This window comes from Falco rusticolus, chromosome 15 (assembly GCF_015220075.1).
Source record: "Falco rusticolus isolate bFalRus1 chromosome 15, bFalRus1.pri, whole genome shotgun sequence".
NCBI lineage: Eukaryota > Metazoa > Chordata > Aves > Falconiformes > Falconidae > Falco > Falco rusticolus.
Genome location: NC_051201.1, coordinates 22,980,153 through 22,996,101, shown reverse-complemented (window position 1 = coordinate 22,996,101; position 15,949 = coordinate 22,980,153). Strand labels below are relative to the sequence as shown.

The following is a 15,949-nucleotide window of genomic DNA, read 5'->3' as shown; positions in this document are numbered from 1 at the left end:
CATAAAGATCCTAAATTTTTTCTTCAGTAGAAGTCAAGATGGTTTTAGCACGGGATGTTACTGGTGCGCAGTGTACTGGGTAAATGAATCGTGTTGCTAAAACTGAAGGGGGGGGGGGGGAATGCCCTTGCATGTATGCATGAGCATTCAGAATCCTGGCCCCTCAAAAAATCTGATGCCGCTTGCTGTTTTCTGGCAGCCTGCACGTAGGTCTTTCATGCATTTCTCAGAGTAAGTATAATAATTTAACTTGTTTGCCTAAAGGTTGAACTCAGGTCTTTTTGTAGAAGGATGTGTACTGGAGCTAAAACTTATAGACGAAGGGACGTTATTGAGCGCTTTTTAGTTACAGTTTCTATCAACTAGCTGTCTGTTGCAAGTTTCTGGGAGGTTGTTCTGTTTGAGGCTTCTTGGTGAGATTTCTTTTTAACAAAAGCACTTGTGCTATTTTTTTCCTTCTGTTACTGAAGGAGAGAAGCCATATGAATGTTACATCTGCCATGCTCGCTTCACTCAGAGTGGTACCATGAAGATGCACATTTTGCAGAAGCACACAGAGAATGTGGCCAAATTTCACTGTCCTCACTGTGATACTGTTATAGCAAGAAAGAGCGACTTGGGTATGTATTTCACAAAAGTGGCCGTTTGGTGAAGATTCTACAAAACACTTATGAGAATTAGAGTTCATATAACCCAACTGCTGTCTCTTAACCTAATGCTTCTGGTACCTGTGTGACATGAGGCACAGGCTTAGATGTGTACCCGGTATATACACACTGTTCGCTTACAATAGCTGCTGCAAACTATAAGAATTTTTTGTTTCTTTTCATTATTTGAAAATGTAGCATGTTGTCCAAGCATATGAAGCAAGTTACTGTTTTCAGGCCCATAGATGCAAGGCATTTATCAAGCTTGGGCTGAGGTTACAGCTGTATATGGATTGGCACCTCAAAAACTGAAAGGTGACTTTGCTTGCACGTTGGAGGCTATTGAGTTTCATGCAGAGATATTTTCATCAAGCTAAAGGTTTGAATTAGATGAAATAATTTAGTTTTCAGGATGTGGAGCTGTGTGCTGCAGGCAGAGTAGGAGAGACTGAGTTGTCACAAAAGCCCTGAGTCCTTGCAGTGGGAAAGTCTTGATCTGGTGAGCAGTACGCAGTGTGATTCTGGCAGGCAAGCTTTTTTATATTCTACGAGAAGATGAAAGATAGTATCGTGCCCAGAGCAGCTGAGGAGAAGGAAGAACCCACGATTTAGCAGAACTTTCTGTCTATAAACAGAATATCACCCAAGTAATGGGAAGGCAGGCTTCCTTCCAGTAAAGACGAGCGTAGAGTGCTACAGTGAGAGGCAGTTTGAGAGGATGGCAGTCAGCTGATGTAAGGAGCAAACAGGCTGGTTTACAACGGAGGAAAACGTGTCATTATGAAGAATTTTTCTTCTATTAATACTCTAATCTACCCTAAGCTACCTCATGCAGCTGTGATGTGTTTTTAGTTGGAGGATTTTAAAGAAGTGACTAGAACCTCTGTTGGGGATTATCTGCTGGTATCCCTGTTGCCTTCTAGCCCTGTCACTCTGACTTCTAATCCTGCAGAAAATACTGTTTCTACAGTGTATTACCTAGCTTCTGGTTGTATCCAGGCAATTTGGAGTAGTCTTGAACATAACGGTCCACCAGATCCTTTATTATGACAGTCATATGTTATCAAATGCAGTTGTATCAGCACAGATTGCAACTTATGACCAAATCTAGAATTCCATGGAAAACACTTGATGGTGTTTTTGTGCAAGACCTTTCTGTCTAGAACTTGTTCGGGTTGCTTTTATTTATGAGTCTTTTTGGTTTTTAGTTGAATCCTAGATTAACTATTTTCCTGGCTTGAGTTCAAGAGTGTGTAGAGGGAAGATCGCTAAGGGGTCTAGTCTGTCACGCTTGGAAAACCATGGTGATTAAAGCCTTTGATTCTGTTGTTCCTAGGTGTCCATTTGCGAAAGCAGCATTCCTACATCGAACAGGGCAAGAAGTGTCGCTATTGTGACGCTGTGTTTCATGAGCGGTATGCCCTCATACAGCATCAAAAGTCTCACAAGAATGAGAAGCGCTTCAAGTGTGACCAGTGCGATTATGCATGCAGACAGGTATGCTGGTGGGACTGGCACCCCCTAATAGTGTTTAGAACAGGAGCTAAAAATATAAGGTGGAAACTTAATCCGTCATGTTTGACCAGCTTTCAAGATGAAATCAGATCTCTGAATCTTTTGAAGGGTGTGAAGGAAGGTTCAGTGGCCTTTGCTTGTTGGTGTAGTGCTCCCCTGTAGAGAAGCACGATCTAAGTTGTATCTTGATGTATCTGTTGACAAAGGCATGAGTCCATCTAGAAGGGAAGTAGCTGGGACTGAATTGTGCCACAATCCAGAATTTCTTGCGTTCCTGCAGAATCATCCCTTCCTTGATATTAAGGTTAAAGTTTTGGCCTCCTCTTAGCTGAAATTCACTCTTCTGTATCCATATGTCTGAGTTCTCAGCTTTTCCTGTCTTGCTTGTCCCTGTCAGGAGCGGCACATGGTCATGCATAAACGGACCCATACTGGAGAAAAGCCTTATGCCTGTAGCCATTGTGATAAAACCTTCCGTCAGAAACAGCTTCTTGATATGCACTTCAAACGGTATCACGATCCCAACTTTGTCCCTGCTGCCTTTGTGTGCTCCAAGTGTGGCAAAACATTCACTCGCAGGGTAAGAGAGTACACTGTCTTGAATTGTGGGGTTTTGGGGTGGAATGAGGCTTCTAACCGAGGGGAAGGGAATACGTTTACCCAAAAGGAAAGGTGGGTGGGGTACAGGGCACTATACTGATCTTTTAAACAGGACACATCTTTCCGAGAGGAAAAGAGAAGAGGGGGAGACCTGGTATAATTCAGAATTAGTACTGGCATCTGTTAGTGTCGACATCATGAGCAATGTGAAAATACAACTTCATGAATAAATTAATGGTTTACCCATTTCCCCTAAATAGTCTTCCTTGGAAAAAAAAAAAAGCCTTGTTACCAAAAGCACGTTTGAAACTAGAGCCAGAACGTCTGTTCTTGAATTCAATGCATGTTGTATTTTTTCTTATGTTTTTGATCTTCCACCGAGTAGAACACAATGGCCAGACATGCTGATAACTGCTCTGGCCTAGATGGTGGGGAAGGAGAGAATGGAGGAGAGACAAAGAAGGGCAAGCGTGGCCGGAAGAGAAAGATGCGGACTAAGAAAGAAGATTCCTCTGATAGTGGTAAGAAACAGCTCAGTATGTGCTGAGGATTAACGGGCTGGTGACTCACTGCGTTAGCTGGTAGTTTGCCCATTCTGCAGGTTTGTTCTGGCTCTTGCAAGGCTTTTATCTCGTTGGCAAGCATAAAACGGTAGTACATGGCCAAGTGCAGAGGTGACTCCCTGTGAGGACAGTATGGATCCTGCTGTCCTGGGCCTTTTCCAAGACAGAGTTGCTGAAAAAAACCCAGTCTGCCACACCTTGCCTAGGCTGTGCAGCTCCTGTCCTGTTTGTTCTCTGTGATGTTGTCTGGTCATGTTTTCAGTGTCCCAAAAGCAGCTGCGTGTGTCTGTGACGCGCTGCATGAAGTGGTACCTGCTCTGGCTTCGCTGCTGCTGGGTATCATCATGTGGCATGTCCAGACACCCAGCTGCTGGAAGGCTGGGCTGCCTCTGTGGGGGACGGCTGGTGGCACCTGGGAGAACGGTAGAGGTGGTGCTGGCCATCTGCGGCCTGTGGGGAAGGGCCTGCTGAGACAAAGGGTGGAGGAGCTGGTGATGTCTTCTACTTCACAGGTGTGTCTGCACGTGTGTTGGTATTAGGGGACGGCTTTGGGGGCAGGGGGCTCTGACCTGCCGGACAGTGCGCCAGAGGATGGGTTAGGTGCAATTTTTAATAGGGTGGCTACTGTCTGTAGCCATCGCCCTCGCCGCAGGACTCTTTGTGAAGGAGAAACTCAGCCAGGGTCCTCCCTCCTGGCAGAGGGAAAACTTGGTTATATCTTTAGCAGGAAAATCCAAGCAGAGCCTCGAGACCAACCAGTTCAAAGATGATTCTGCAAAAGCAATGTTGCTGATCAGTCTTTTATCTGGAGTGCTTTATGTAATTAATCAAGGGGTGTTGCTTGGGAGAACAGAGATCATTTTGGCTAGAGAATGTGTATCTGAAATCCTTATGTGGCAGCATGTTTTAGAAGACAAGTATAGTCAAATGGTATGTGCAAACCTGACTGCAAAACCTCTACAGAAATAAGTGTTTAAACTCATGTTTGTGTAGATATTTGAAAAAAAAACTAAGTTAGTTGAACATAGCATGTGTAACTAATTGTTCATTTAAAATATGAAAAGATTGTGGAGGCAGAGCAAAATAACTGCCTTGATGGAAGGTAATTAAAAATGTGGGATTCTGGAGTATCTGGGTTTTTAATATCTGATTTGTAGCTTTTGTGGGAGTTTAGCCCATTCTGAAACCCCAAACTTTAGTTAGGTGATATGGTCTGGGTTCAAAACAGTTTTTTGGGGAAGCTGGTCCAAAGTCATGCCTCTTAGGTAAATTGATGATGAGCATTGTGTGATTGTGGCTCAGACACTATGACAGGGAGAGTCCCTTCAGCCTCAGGGCAGTTGTCAAGTCTGGGCTCACTTCCTCGGGAGTTATTTGATAAACATGAAGAATTGACTGGTGTGAGCTCAGCAGGGTAAGAAAGAGGTCCTAACTGCATTCTCAGGAGAGTTGCCTTACTTAGTAGTGTGTTTACCCCTAGATCTGCAGTTTTGTGACTTTTGGCAACTGCTAAATATCTAAAAATGGTGAGCAAAGCTGTGACAAAACAGACTTGTCTTGTGCTAATGGGAAAAGTACCAAATAGCAAACGATAATTTTGTCTCCCATCTGGCCTGTCTACCCGACTTTAGACAGACTGTGAGTTGACAGGCATTGAGTTGAGGTGGGGGAAGTAAAGAAGGTGTAAAAGGTGGGACCCGAGAAATCCAGTAAATGAAAGAAATTTGGCTTGGGAGTATTCCTTGCATGACCGTGTAAAATAACGCAGCGTATACAGAGGCACATATATGTAAGGGGCAGTTTGTTTGAGGTTTGCCCCCCTTTAACCAGATAACCAGAAGTACGCCTTAGGCAACAGCCCTTGTGTTCATGAGTGAAGCTGCTGGTTTATGCAGTGGACGCCCTTACAAATCTGAGGGTAATCATTTTGCTGTCCAAACAGCGTTACCCTGTTCAACATCTGCTGCTGTTATTTGTCTGCTTTGGTTTTGCCCGGGGGCGTTCTGAACACGTTGGTGGCGCGAACCTAGTAAATCTAAGGAGTGTTCTGAAGAATAACATGTAGAACAACAATAAGCTCAGGTGACAACATAAGTCTCAAAAAAACCACAGCCTGCAATGTGAACTGCTGGGTTGGAATCGGCTCCAAAACGCAGTGAGGTGCAAAGAGTTGATGTAAATAGGAGGTGTGCCATCTTAAATTCTTTGAGTTGACAAGGTCTCATCAAATAAACTGCGTTCGACCTGTCCTGCCTCTGAAGAGAGGTCTTGGGGAAGATCCTTTTGGTCACTAGTTGGTATGTTGATAGCTGTGGAAAGCATGGTGAGTGGTCTGCAGACCTGTGCTCACCTGTGATGCTTAAGAACTCCCCAGTTTTGTGGTGTTCTTCCATATTCAACTTGAGATTTGAAGGGCTTGGACGTTAAGTACCAGTGTCTGGGAGCTGCTACCCTGGTTTTCTACATACTTCACAGAGAAGGACTGAGGTATGGCATTACTGTTTCTTGAGGTCTAGGGAACTTGCTTGTGGATCCCTCTTGAGTTCTGGTATTTTATAGAGATACTGTAGTGGCTGCTACTGCTGTTTACATGTGCCTGGCCCCTTTTATCCTCTCGCCCCTCTATTTTCCCCATGCTCAATCCTCTCCAAATCACCTCAGCCGCTGCCTCTAAGTACCCTGTAAGTAGTCCTCTGTGATCCAAAACTGCCTTTCCCCTGCATCCCATCATGTGTCCCACCCCTAGCCAGCAATTCCCCCATACCCTTAGCCTGAAAGGTCATCCGGAGAGCTGTTCCTGGTGACTCGTGGTGGTGGGTTTCACCGCTGGGGCTGATTGCTCTCCTGGAAGTGGCCTGGACAAGATGTTCCTCAGAAGTTGATTTGGGTTCCCCTCCATTGTGTGCCCCGGTGGTCCTCTGAGTTGTGCAGGTGGGACTTAGATGGGCCAATAGCTCCTCTGATGGGCCTGGGAAGTAGCCCAGCAGTGTATTATTTGGTCCCACTCCTGCCATTGTCTCTCTGGGTTCCTGTGTGGATGTGCAGAGGAGCTTTTATTGCATGACCTCATGTGACCATGTTTCCTTTTGCTTTCTGAAGGACAACTTGTTCTGTCTAATAGGAGGGTAACAGACTAACAGCCTCTGCCACCAGCTTCTTGACAAAGGCCGTGTTTGCCTTTTTTGTCAGATTTGACTCTTTTTGGATGAAGATTTGACGGCAGTTCCTGTAGATGGATGTGTTTCATTTTTGTTTAAACTGAAGACCTAACTTGGTACCGTGTTTCTTACAGAGGAAAATGCTGAACCAGATTTGGATGATAATGAAGATGAGGAGGAGACAGCGGTAGAAATTGAGGCTGAACCAGAAGTTGAACAAGAGGCTCCTGCACCACCTCCCAGTAAGAAACGAAGAGGAAGACCACCAGGCAAAGCTGCCACCCAACCAAAACAATCCCAGCGTAAGTCACTAATTGAAGCTTATGTTAACAGTGCTTGCTTGAGCTGCTTTTTCCTTGGATTTGGCAGTTCTTGTAGGAAGCTACTCCCCCCCCAAGTGAGCTTACTTAGCAAAGTAGAGACAAGTACTATCTACTTTTTAAGAACTCGTCTTTTACATGATGTTTGTTGCAAGGGTTTCCTAGTCATGAGAGAATGTAGCCACCTCAGACTGTACTAAAAGGAGAGGATGTTATTTTTTCTTTAAGTATTATTCCATTTCATATATGTGCAAACTGCTTGCTGCTTTTTGCACCAGTTACGTCTCTAGTAGCGTATGGTTCCTGGTAAAGCAACTGTAGTACAGTTGCTGTGATATGCTTACCTATGTAGACTTTTGCAGATCTACATAGGCACTGTATGTATGCTTCATACATACGAATGTGCTTCAGGCCTGTAGTTTTGAGCATAGCATCAGTGCAGAGATTGTTGCAACTCTGCACAGTTTTCTCTGTAAGAATAGACAGCGGTAACTGTGCAAAGTCTAAGCAAATAAATGCTAGGAACAAAGCAGGATGGGCAGACTTGTTCCTTCAAGGGGTAGTGGCTTGCCTGCCTATTCAGTGCTGCAAGTGTGGCCTTCTTAGAATTACAGCCTGTGGAATCATTGTATGCGGAATTTGTTGCTAGCATCACGGGATTCCCCTGAATTTGAAGTTTTGCCTTACGCCCATACATTGATGTGATCTCGTTTGATTACTCTACAAAATTGGTTGTTTGAATAATGTCTTAATTTCAGAAGGCATACTGGGACTGCTGCAGGGGTAGCACATCTTCATACAGGGGCAAGGAAGGAGATGCTTGGATGAATGAGGCTGGTTGAATCACTCCCCACTAATGTGGGAATGTGAGCTGTGGGCCCATCTTCCCTTGCCGTCGGAAAGTCTTGAGTATCTACTGAAAAGTTAACTGATGAGATGTGCAGGCCAGCTCTGGAACCAGTGAAAAAAATAATCTGTTGTTTCCCTCCTCCCGCTCTGTTTCTGCCCTTGTAGCTGCAGCAATCATTCAGGTTGAAGACCAGAACACTGGTGAAATTGAAAATATTATAGTTGAAGTAAAGAAAGAACCTGATGCGGAAACAGTAGAGGAAGAGGAGGAAGCTCAGCCTGCTGTAGTGGAAGCTCCCAATGGAGACCTCACTCCTGAGATGATTCTCAGCATGATGGACCGGTGATGGAGGAAGACCATGCTGGCTCACTGAACTGGCCTGGGCTGTGTTTAAGCGGCTCAAATCTATTTTTCCTTTTATCTTTTTTCTTGGCTTTGGGAAATGCATCATTTTAGACCATTTTACCAAACATACTGGGAAATAAAATTTCAAAATGATGTTAGAATGTGATTTAACTAGAACTTGCTGTTTTATGTTAGCATTACAGGACCATGGAACATTAGGAAATATTTCGGAGTCCTTGAGGGTTTCCTGTGAGATGCTTGATTTAGTGTTGCTCTGAACCGCATTGTAAAGCTGGTCCAAGGGCCATGTTTACATGCACCAACTTTTAATATACAAAAGTGGAAGCCTTGACTAGAGTAGGTGGTAAGCCGCTCCGGACTTGCCCTTCCAGTTCCCAGAGTCCTCGAGCCTCCTTCTCTCAGTAGTGTTTTTAACTGTACATGCAGACTTGGGAGGTTTCTAGACTTTTAAAATGTTTTTTGCTTTTCCCCACTGACTAGCTCCGGTTCTCCAAGTCAGCTGCACACGGTAGTTTTGGCATGCTCCATCTGGTTTATGTCCTTAATATGCTTTGCTTTCTGCAAAGCATTTCTGTAATGGTCAAGCTTGTAAATAACTTTTTTTTACATTTTAATCTTTTTCCATTAATTAAGAGTTATGCAAAAATGCAGTTTAAATAAACCCCAGTATTTTAATTCCTTTCAGACTAAGTGATGAGAATTGATAGAGTGTAAATGTTGGAAAAGCTGTTGATAACCAATGACATAGAGAAGAGACGTACCCAGACTATTGCTTGCAGAACAAGAGAAACCCACATGTGAAATCTGGTTTTGAAGCACACAAAACTGGCATTTGAAACATGTATAATTAACCTTCTTTTTGAGTTATAATTTCACGACTACATTTTCTTTGCTCTATCTTGTAGTTGTATTTTGTGTTTGAATTCTATGTTAAGGCAGAAGTGGTGATTTATAAGTGGGTCACTGCAGCCCTCAACCTGGGCCAGGAAATTTAATAGGTCAGTAATTATACAATTTTGGATCTCTGATAAAGACAAAAAAGGAATAATGTGAAATACAAATGATGCCTGTATATGGACTGTCACATGTTAAAATATGTAAGCTTTTTATAGAGCCTCAGTCTTGCTGATTTCAAACAAATTTTTCTTCTATGTATCGCTTTTAAGAGAGCTATCAGTTTAGCTATCAGACTCTAGGTTGATGCATTTTTGTACTTAGCTGTACTGTGTGATATTTTTCATTATTTTAGGAAGCCAACATGGGGAAAAATACTGTTATAAAATATGTAATGGGGTTTGAAAGCTGGGAAGGAGAATATACTGCTGTACAGCTAATAAATAATAATGGATTAACATGTGTGCTCACTGGCTGCTTTCTTTGTGTATATTGATGGTGTGAGCTGGCAGTGATCCCCAGCCCGTAAAGCTGCTCCTCCGAGAAGGATGCTGTGCATGTTCCCTCTGCCCTATGCCGAATGCAAGGTTGTCTGACACGAAATGTGGGTGTGCTGCCCGGTGCTGGCCGCAGGTGACTGCATGTGTAAGTGTTACTACTGCAGTGAAGCCTGTGCGTGGTCCCCGTCGCCTTCCATTGTGTGGCAGGGGTCTAAGCCGCTCACTCAGCGGGGGCTGCACGGAGGAGTGTGTAGCGGAGAGGCAACGTAAGATGTGCCAGGCTGAGGATGTGGTGTTACACCTTGAGCTAAAGGCATGTGGGAGTAGTTGTTGCTTTTGTGTGTTTGGCTGTTGAGTTTAAATGACTGTAGCTGATGGTTTAGATAGCAGGAATGCTATTTCTGTTTCATTTTGGAAAATGGGGCTGATACGTAGGTACTGAGTTTCTGTGGTGTATCTTTTCTTAGTTAACCTGTGAAAGTAGCTTAAAGAGCCAACTGAGAGTTAAGCAGTCGGGTGGCTGTGCACTGTGTAAGTTAAGGGTAGTACCCCTCGTGCTGCTGCCTTCAGAATGGGAGTTGATGCAAATTGCACAATACTTATTTAAAAGAAAATCTTAAAAAGCACAAGAGCTGCTAGACTTAACTAGTCAACAAACGTGTAGTGACTGTTATCTCTGGTCCTGAAGGATGGTGGGAGAAGCTGCCCAGGGGCCGATGCCTGCAGTCCTGAGCCAGGTGGAGTCTTGTTTCGGGGAGGGGAGAGGTGAGTGTGAGGGCTGCTCTGGCACGAAAGGACCAGGTCTGGCTGCAGAAGCTGATAAATCCTCGAGTGCTTTCTTGGTTGGACAAGGACCTTGTGTACTCAGAAGCCCAAGAATGTTTGTAGTCTTTGATCCGCTGGTGGTGCAGCAGGCCTGGGGAGGCGAGGCTGGTCTCCAAAGGTGGAGGCTTCTCTTGTGCTTGTCTGAGGGAATGATTTCTAAGCATCATTTTACTGGGGACTGCTATTTGAACTTTCTCCAGAGACCCAAGTGAGGGTTTAGTGGGGATGGGGGCAGTCATCCTGCAGCCATCCTCCGTTCTCCCTCAGCCAGGCATGCTGCTTTGCTCTGCTGACCCGGTTTCTCTGTGCTTGCTCTGTCAATAGTCCCATTGGGCAGCCGGGTTTTGCTCTGTGTGGGCTGCGGCTCTGCCTTGGGCAGGTGTCCCTGCTCGGGTGCCTCTTGCAGGCATCTGGGCTGCCCTTGGAGCTTCTCTGGAGAGATGCAGAGCAACATCCCAGCCTGCTCCTGAGGGCGTGCATCCAGGGCATCTCCCTCGGGCCTGAACGTGGACAGAACGACTCGGCTCAACCCCAGTGCTGGTACCAGCAGTAGGAAAGCTGCGTCCTGGGTCATGAGTGAAAAGCCAGGGCTCGTATGGACCGAGGAGCATCGCTGCCTCAGCCAGCCACTTGGGCTGCTGTCCTGGGGACATGCTGGAGAATGGCATCAGGACGGAGAGGGGCTGAGACTGGCTCCACGCGACTGCTGCAGCCAGCTCTTGGCTTCCAGAGGCTGAGGACTCCCCAGCTTTGTGGGACCAACCCCTCCTGCACTCCTAAGGGCGGGTCCGAGCCCACTTCTCTAGCCAAGGGTGCCAAGAATGAGGCTTTGTTGATGCAAACCGTGGCATGCTCGCTTCTGCCTCCCTGGTGGAAAAATTAATGATGTCTTTCTACTCTTTTGTCTTCACATCATTGTAGCAGGTGAGAAGATGACATTAGGGGACAGCTCAGGGAGACTAGGGCAGGGTGGCAGCTGTTGGCAGAGCCTCTTAAGAGCTGGGGGACACAGGGACATGGGGACACAGGGACACCCTTACAGAGCGGTCCATGTTTCCCAAGCTGCCTCACTCCTGCAAGGCTCATGGAAGGTGGGCAGAATCCAAACCGGTGCTGGCGTGACCGCAGGCTTGTGGACTTGGCTGTCCCACGCTATCCTGAACTGTGGTGGTGGGCACAGGACAAGAGCTGCGGTGGGTTTGCTGGTCTGAGCATGTCTTTAGGAGCAGACTGAAACATGGGCCGGAGCTCTGCAAAATCCAAGGAGGTCTTCAGCGGGAGGTCAGGCAGGTGTGGTGGGCAAGCAGGAAAGGGAAAAGGAAGCATGCAGAGAGTGGAAGCAGAGACGGGCTGCCCTGAAGGAGCAGACATCGCTTCAGTGTGCAGGGATGGAGTTGGGAGAGCCAGCGCTCAGCTGGAGTTGGACTTGGAGGAGCATGTGAAGGACAGAACAGCTTCTGTATTAAGAAGAGCTTCAGCAGCAGCAGGAAGGCTCTGGAAGAATGCAGGCCTGCTCCGTAATGGAGCAGAGGGCTTGGTGGCAAAGGACATGGCAAAGAGCAAGGTGTTTGGTGCTGCCCTTGCCTTGAGTTTGGCTGGTGAGGTCTGTCTTCACACCTCCCAGGGTCCAAACCTAGTGGTGGAGTCTGAGGGAGACATCGGCAGGTGCTGAGGAAACCAGCCGATGTCACTGCACTTGGTCATCTTTGAAAGGTCCTGGTGATCCAGGGACATTTGTGACACCTGGAAGAAGACAAATGGCCCACCCGTCTTTAAGAAGGGTAAGAAGGAAGCTCTGGGGATCTACCCCGTTGCATTCTCCACAGAGGTGGCTGGCTGTGAGGGCAAGGGAAGAGCAGTGAATGTCCATTTGGGCTTCAGTAAGGCTTTTGACATGGTCTCCTGCAGCCTCCTTACAGCAGAATTGAAGGCATAGGGGCTGGAGAAGAGGATTATTGGGTGCATCGGAAGTTGACTGGGCCACCATGTTCAGTGTGGTCAGCAGCACATCTAACTGGTGCTGGTTGTTCCTGTTCCTCAGGGATCACTTGTAGGGCCAACCAGTCCCATCTCGGCTCCCCATTGCAAGGAACCAGCGTGAATTGGGCAGAGGCCCCCAGGGCAGCTCCCACCACAGCACAAGGTGGACAAGGAGAGGCCATGGGACACCAGTGTGACCAGCCTGGAGGAGAGAAACTGAGGAGGACCTTAGTGCTGCCTGCAAATAGCTGGTGGGTGAGTGCGGAGAAGATTGAGCCAAACCCTTTCAGGAGGTGTTGCAGCAAGAGGGCAGGAGACAATGGAGACAAACCGGAGCAGAGGAAACTCCATCTGGAATTAAGGAAAACCTTTCTGACTGTAAGTGTGGTGAAACATTGGAAAAGGTGGCCAGAGATGTTATGGGGTCTCCATCCTTGGAGATGTTCTGGTCTCAGTTGGGCATGGCCCCGAGCAGCCTAACTAGCCCAGTGCAGAGAAGAAGGTTGGACCCAGAGGTGACCACCACCCAACGCTGCTCAGGTGATGGTGGTCTCTGGTGGTAGGTGAGTCTGTAGTGGTCGTGAGCCATGGGAGAAGCTGTCAGTGTGAGAGCACACAGGACGTGGTCACTGGGATGGCACCTGGGTGCCCATGTCAGCACAGCATGGGAGGTCTGGGCTGCGGGGGGCTGTGGGCAGAGGAAAGGGTGAAGTGGTGTTCTGGAGCCAGGGTAAAGAGCTCCTACTGTTACCCCCAGAGCATGGTAAGTGCTTCACCTCCCCAGGGTGATCTAGGGATGGAGAGGAGCACCAGGACCTCCTTCTGGGAAGGTCCCGGTACTCTAGGATGGAGCTGAAAATGCCCAGCCCATGTCCTCTGCAGGGGGAAGGCAGAAGAGGTGGGTTGCTCTGGACATCCTGACATGCCTGGGCTTGCACAGCAGCAGGGAATGCTTGGCACGTGGATGCCTTCCTCTGCCCCACGCCTGGCGCAGATGTTCTGCTGCACTGGTGCTCAGCCTGTTCCTGTATGTGGGACCCAGTGTTCTGGGCAATGAGCCTGGGATGCAGCTTGCCTGGAGCTCCTCTGTGCTTCTAAGCTTCAATAGAAGCCATCTTCTGATGGGTGCAGTGGGGCAGCTGCTTTCTCCACATCCTGAATATCCTTGTGTGACAAAGCTGGGATCTGGTGCCCTTTCAGAGTTCAGATGCCAGTAGGCTGGTCTCTTGGCATCCTGGAAAAGCCATAGATCCAGCCACGACTGTCACTGGCGGACGCTGTCGCTGTTGGGTGGCACGCAGGTGGCGCACATCCTGTGCCCTTCCTCTTCCTGGTGCTCATCTACCTCTGACGTAGCTCAGGAGGCTCGAGGAGGTGCCTTGGCAGAGGCTGGTCCTTGCCCTGAGCCACGTTCTCCCCAGCCAGCTCCCCGCTGCTGTGCTGTGGTTGGGCTCTGTGGAGACGCTGGCCCTGCAGGGAGGTGGCTCCTGCCTTCACTTTCACGGCGAAGGTGGTTTCAGAAGCGCTGTGGCCCCAGATGCGTGCAGCAACATCACACAGCCTTTCCAGGGATCACCTTCTCCTGAGTTACTCCACATCTGGGAAGACTCATCTGGCAGCCCTTGGCTGGCAGATTGCGGCTCGGGCAGCCTGGAGCTTGGGGGGTCGTGAAAAAAGGTCAGTTTAGGGGGACAAGCTGGCACTCTCTGTCCCAGCTGATGCTGGTCACGGGGACCCAGGCTGCCAGCTGCTCTGGTGGCTCCCTTGGCACCTTCTCCTGAGTCTCTGGGAGGGCCAGCTGAGCCAAGATGGAGAAATATTGAGTCCAGGGAATTCCTCCAGCACTGCACAGGGCACAGGACAGCTTTTTGCTCCATCCTGGAGCATCTCTGGCTTTTTGCCTGGCCCAGAGCCTTCCCTGAGGAGCAGAGCGGTTGATGTGCTCACTCCTGTTGCTCCAAGGAGGCCACCTGGCCTCTCTTTGCCTCTCGCCCTTCCTTGGGGGCAACAGTTTTGTCACTGGGGCATTTCTGTTCTGGAGGAGCCCTGCCTGTAGCACCAGCACCCATCCTCATTAGCTCCCCTTGCAGATGTCCAGGGCAAGGTGACAGGGCTTGACTGGCCTCCCAGCACTGGGAAGGGTAGAGCTGCCCTTTTCATGCTCACCAGCCATCTTCAGGCAGAAATAGCTCCCCACAGACCATCTCGGCAGGGCTGCAGGACAGGGAGAGGTCGTGGGCACTCAACCCTGGAAGGCTGGAGCCACGGGGAGATGCTGCTGCTCCTGGCTGGGAGGCACCGGTGGGGTGCCCGGCTCACCCAGGGGAAGCTGTGGAGGAGGAGAAGGGCTGGGCAGCGATGCCCTCTCCTCCTGGCAGGGCTGGTGGCCGTAGGCACCGTCACTTTCATTTCACTTCTCTTGCTCAGGCGGTAAATCTTGCCTGACAGGGCAGGAAGAGGCACCGAGTGCCGGGAAGGGGAGGAGGCACCGAGGCAGCGGCGCTGCCAGTTGGTAAGCTCAGCGCTTCCTCCCAGCGCGGTGCCTTTCCCCGCGGTGCCCAGGGATGCTTCCCTGACACCTGCATCCCCAGGCAGGTGACCCCGTGGTTCCAACCATGGCTGCAGCCCCCGGAGGGATTCCCACTGAGCTGCAAGGTAAGCATCGCCCACCGCCGTGCTGCCGTGGTACCAGTGCCATACAGAAAGTGCTAGCGTGGGGCCTGCTTGGCCCTGGTTTGCCATGCCGGGGTTGCCAGAGGTGCTTTCGGGTCCCTCAGCAGCTGCAGTTCAGGGATCCAAGCAGGTTCTGGGCTACGAGGGCCACTCTTGCCCCCAGAACTCACATGCTTAAGGATGGTGCTTGGGCCAAAAGCATCCCCAGATAACAGCCTGGCTCCTCAAGGACGTGCTTCTGCACAGCTTGAGCTGCCTGGTTGGTGGGTGCAGCATGGTGCTGCTCAGTCCCATGGGTTTGGGGTCCCCCGGCCAGCTGAGGGTCCCCAGCAGCCTCCCAGTGAGTCACAGCCCACAGCCCTGGCCTGGCTTCCCAGCAGCATGGGGGATGTGTGAAGCACTGCTGCTCCCAGCCTTCCCTCATTTGATTGAAAAAGCAAAAGGCCACAAAGGTCTTGGGGTCCTGCAGCCTCACAAGCCCCATGGGGCTTGCAGTGGGGTGGGAAGGAGCCAGGTCACTGTGCCCCTGTGGTCCCAGGTCTCAGCTCTACCAGGGTGGGTCCCTGGGGACACGTGGCTCAAGCCACTGGACCAGCAGGGCTCGGTGGTGGTATAAAAACCTGGTTGGCTTTGCGTGGCAAGGGACAGCTGTGGTTCTGGTCCGTTTCTCTGAGGGAGAGACGTGAATCGGGAGAGGTGGGGAGGTGATGCGCAAGGCAGGAGGCAGCAGGCAGGAGCGATGCTTGTGCTGGTCCACAAGTGACTGGTTTGCAAACATGGGGAGGTGGGCACACACAATCATCTGTGCAGGTGATGGCCAGGAGAGTTCCCAAAAAACTGCAAAAGCAGAATACATCCTTGGCTGCACTGTGGGGAGGAAGGACTTGGGTGCTGAGCTGCTCCTCAGTGGTAAATTTGGGAATGAAGGAAGAGAAACCAGGACCCTCTTGTCACTCAGCACCAGCTCCCGGCAAGCGAGGCACATGTGCAGCATAAACGAGCAACCCCAAAGGCCTGTGCTTGGCTGAAGCTGAAGCCAATGGGAAGGTGGGTTTATC

The 15,949-nt window shown here is 49.2% G+C and overlaps 1 protein-coding gene across 15 annotated transcripts in view; it reads left to right on the top strand.

Moving 5' to 3' along the window:
* Positions 1-9,377, top strand: part of CTCF (CCCTC-binding factor) — a 40,925-nt gene extending 31,548 nt beyond the window's left edge. For all 15 annotated transcript variants that reach the window (XM_037409499.1, XM_037409487.1, XM_037409495.1 and 12 more), the window contains 6 exons: positions 471-620; positions 1,984-2,144; positions 2,560-2,742; positions 3,148-3,283; positions 6,618-6,785; positions 7,818-9,377. In XM_037409499.1, coding sequence (XP_037265396.1) covers positions 471-620; positions 1,984-2,144; positions 2,560-2,742; positions 3,148-3,283; positions 6,618-6,785; positions 7,818-7,999 — 980 coding nt within the window. In that variant the 3' untranslated portion in view covers positions 8,000-9,377. The remainder of the gene's footprint in view (positions 1-470; positions 621-1,983; positions 2,145-2,559; positions 2,743-3,147; positions 3,284-6,617; positions 6,786-7,817) is intronic.
* Positions 9,378-15,949: the final 6,572 nt, after the last annotated feature.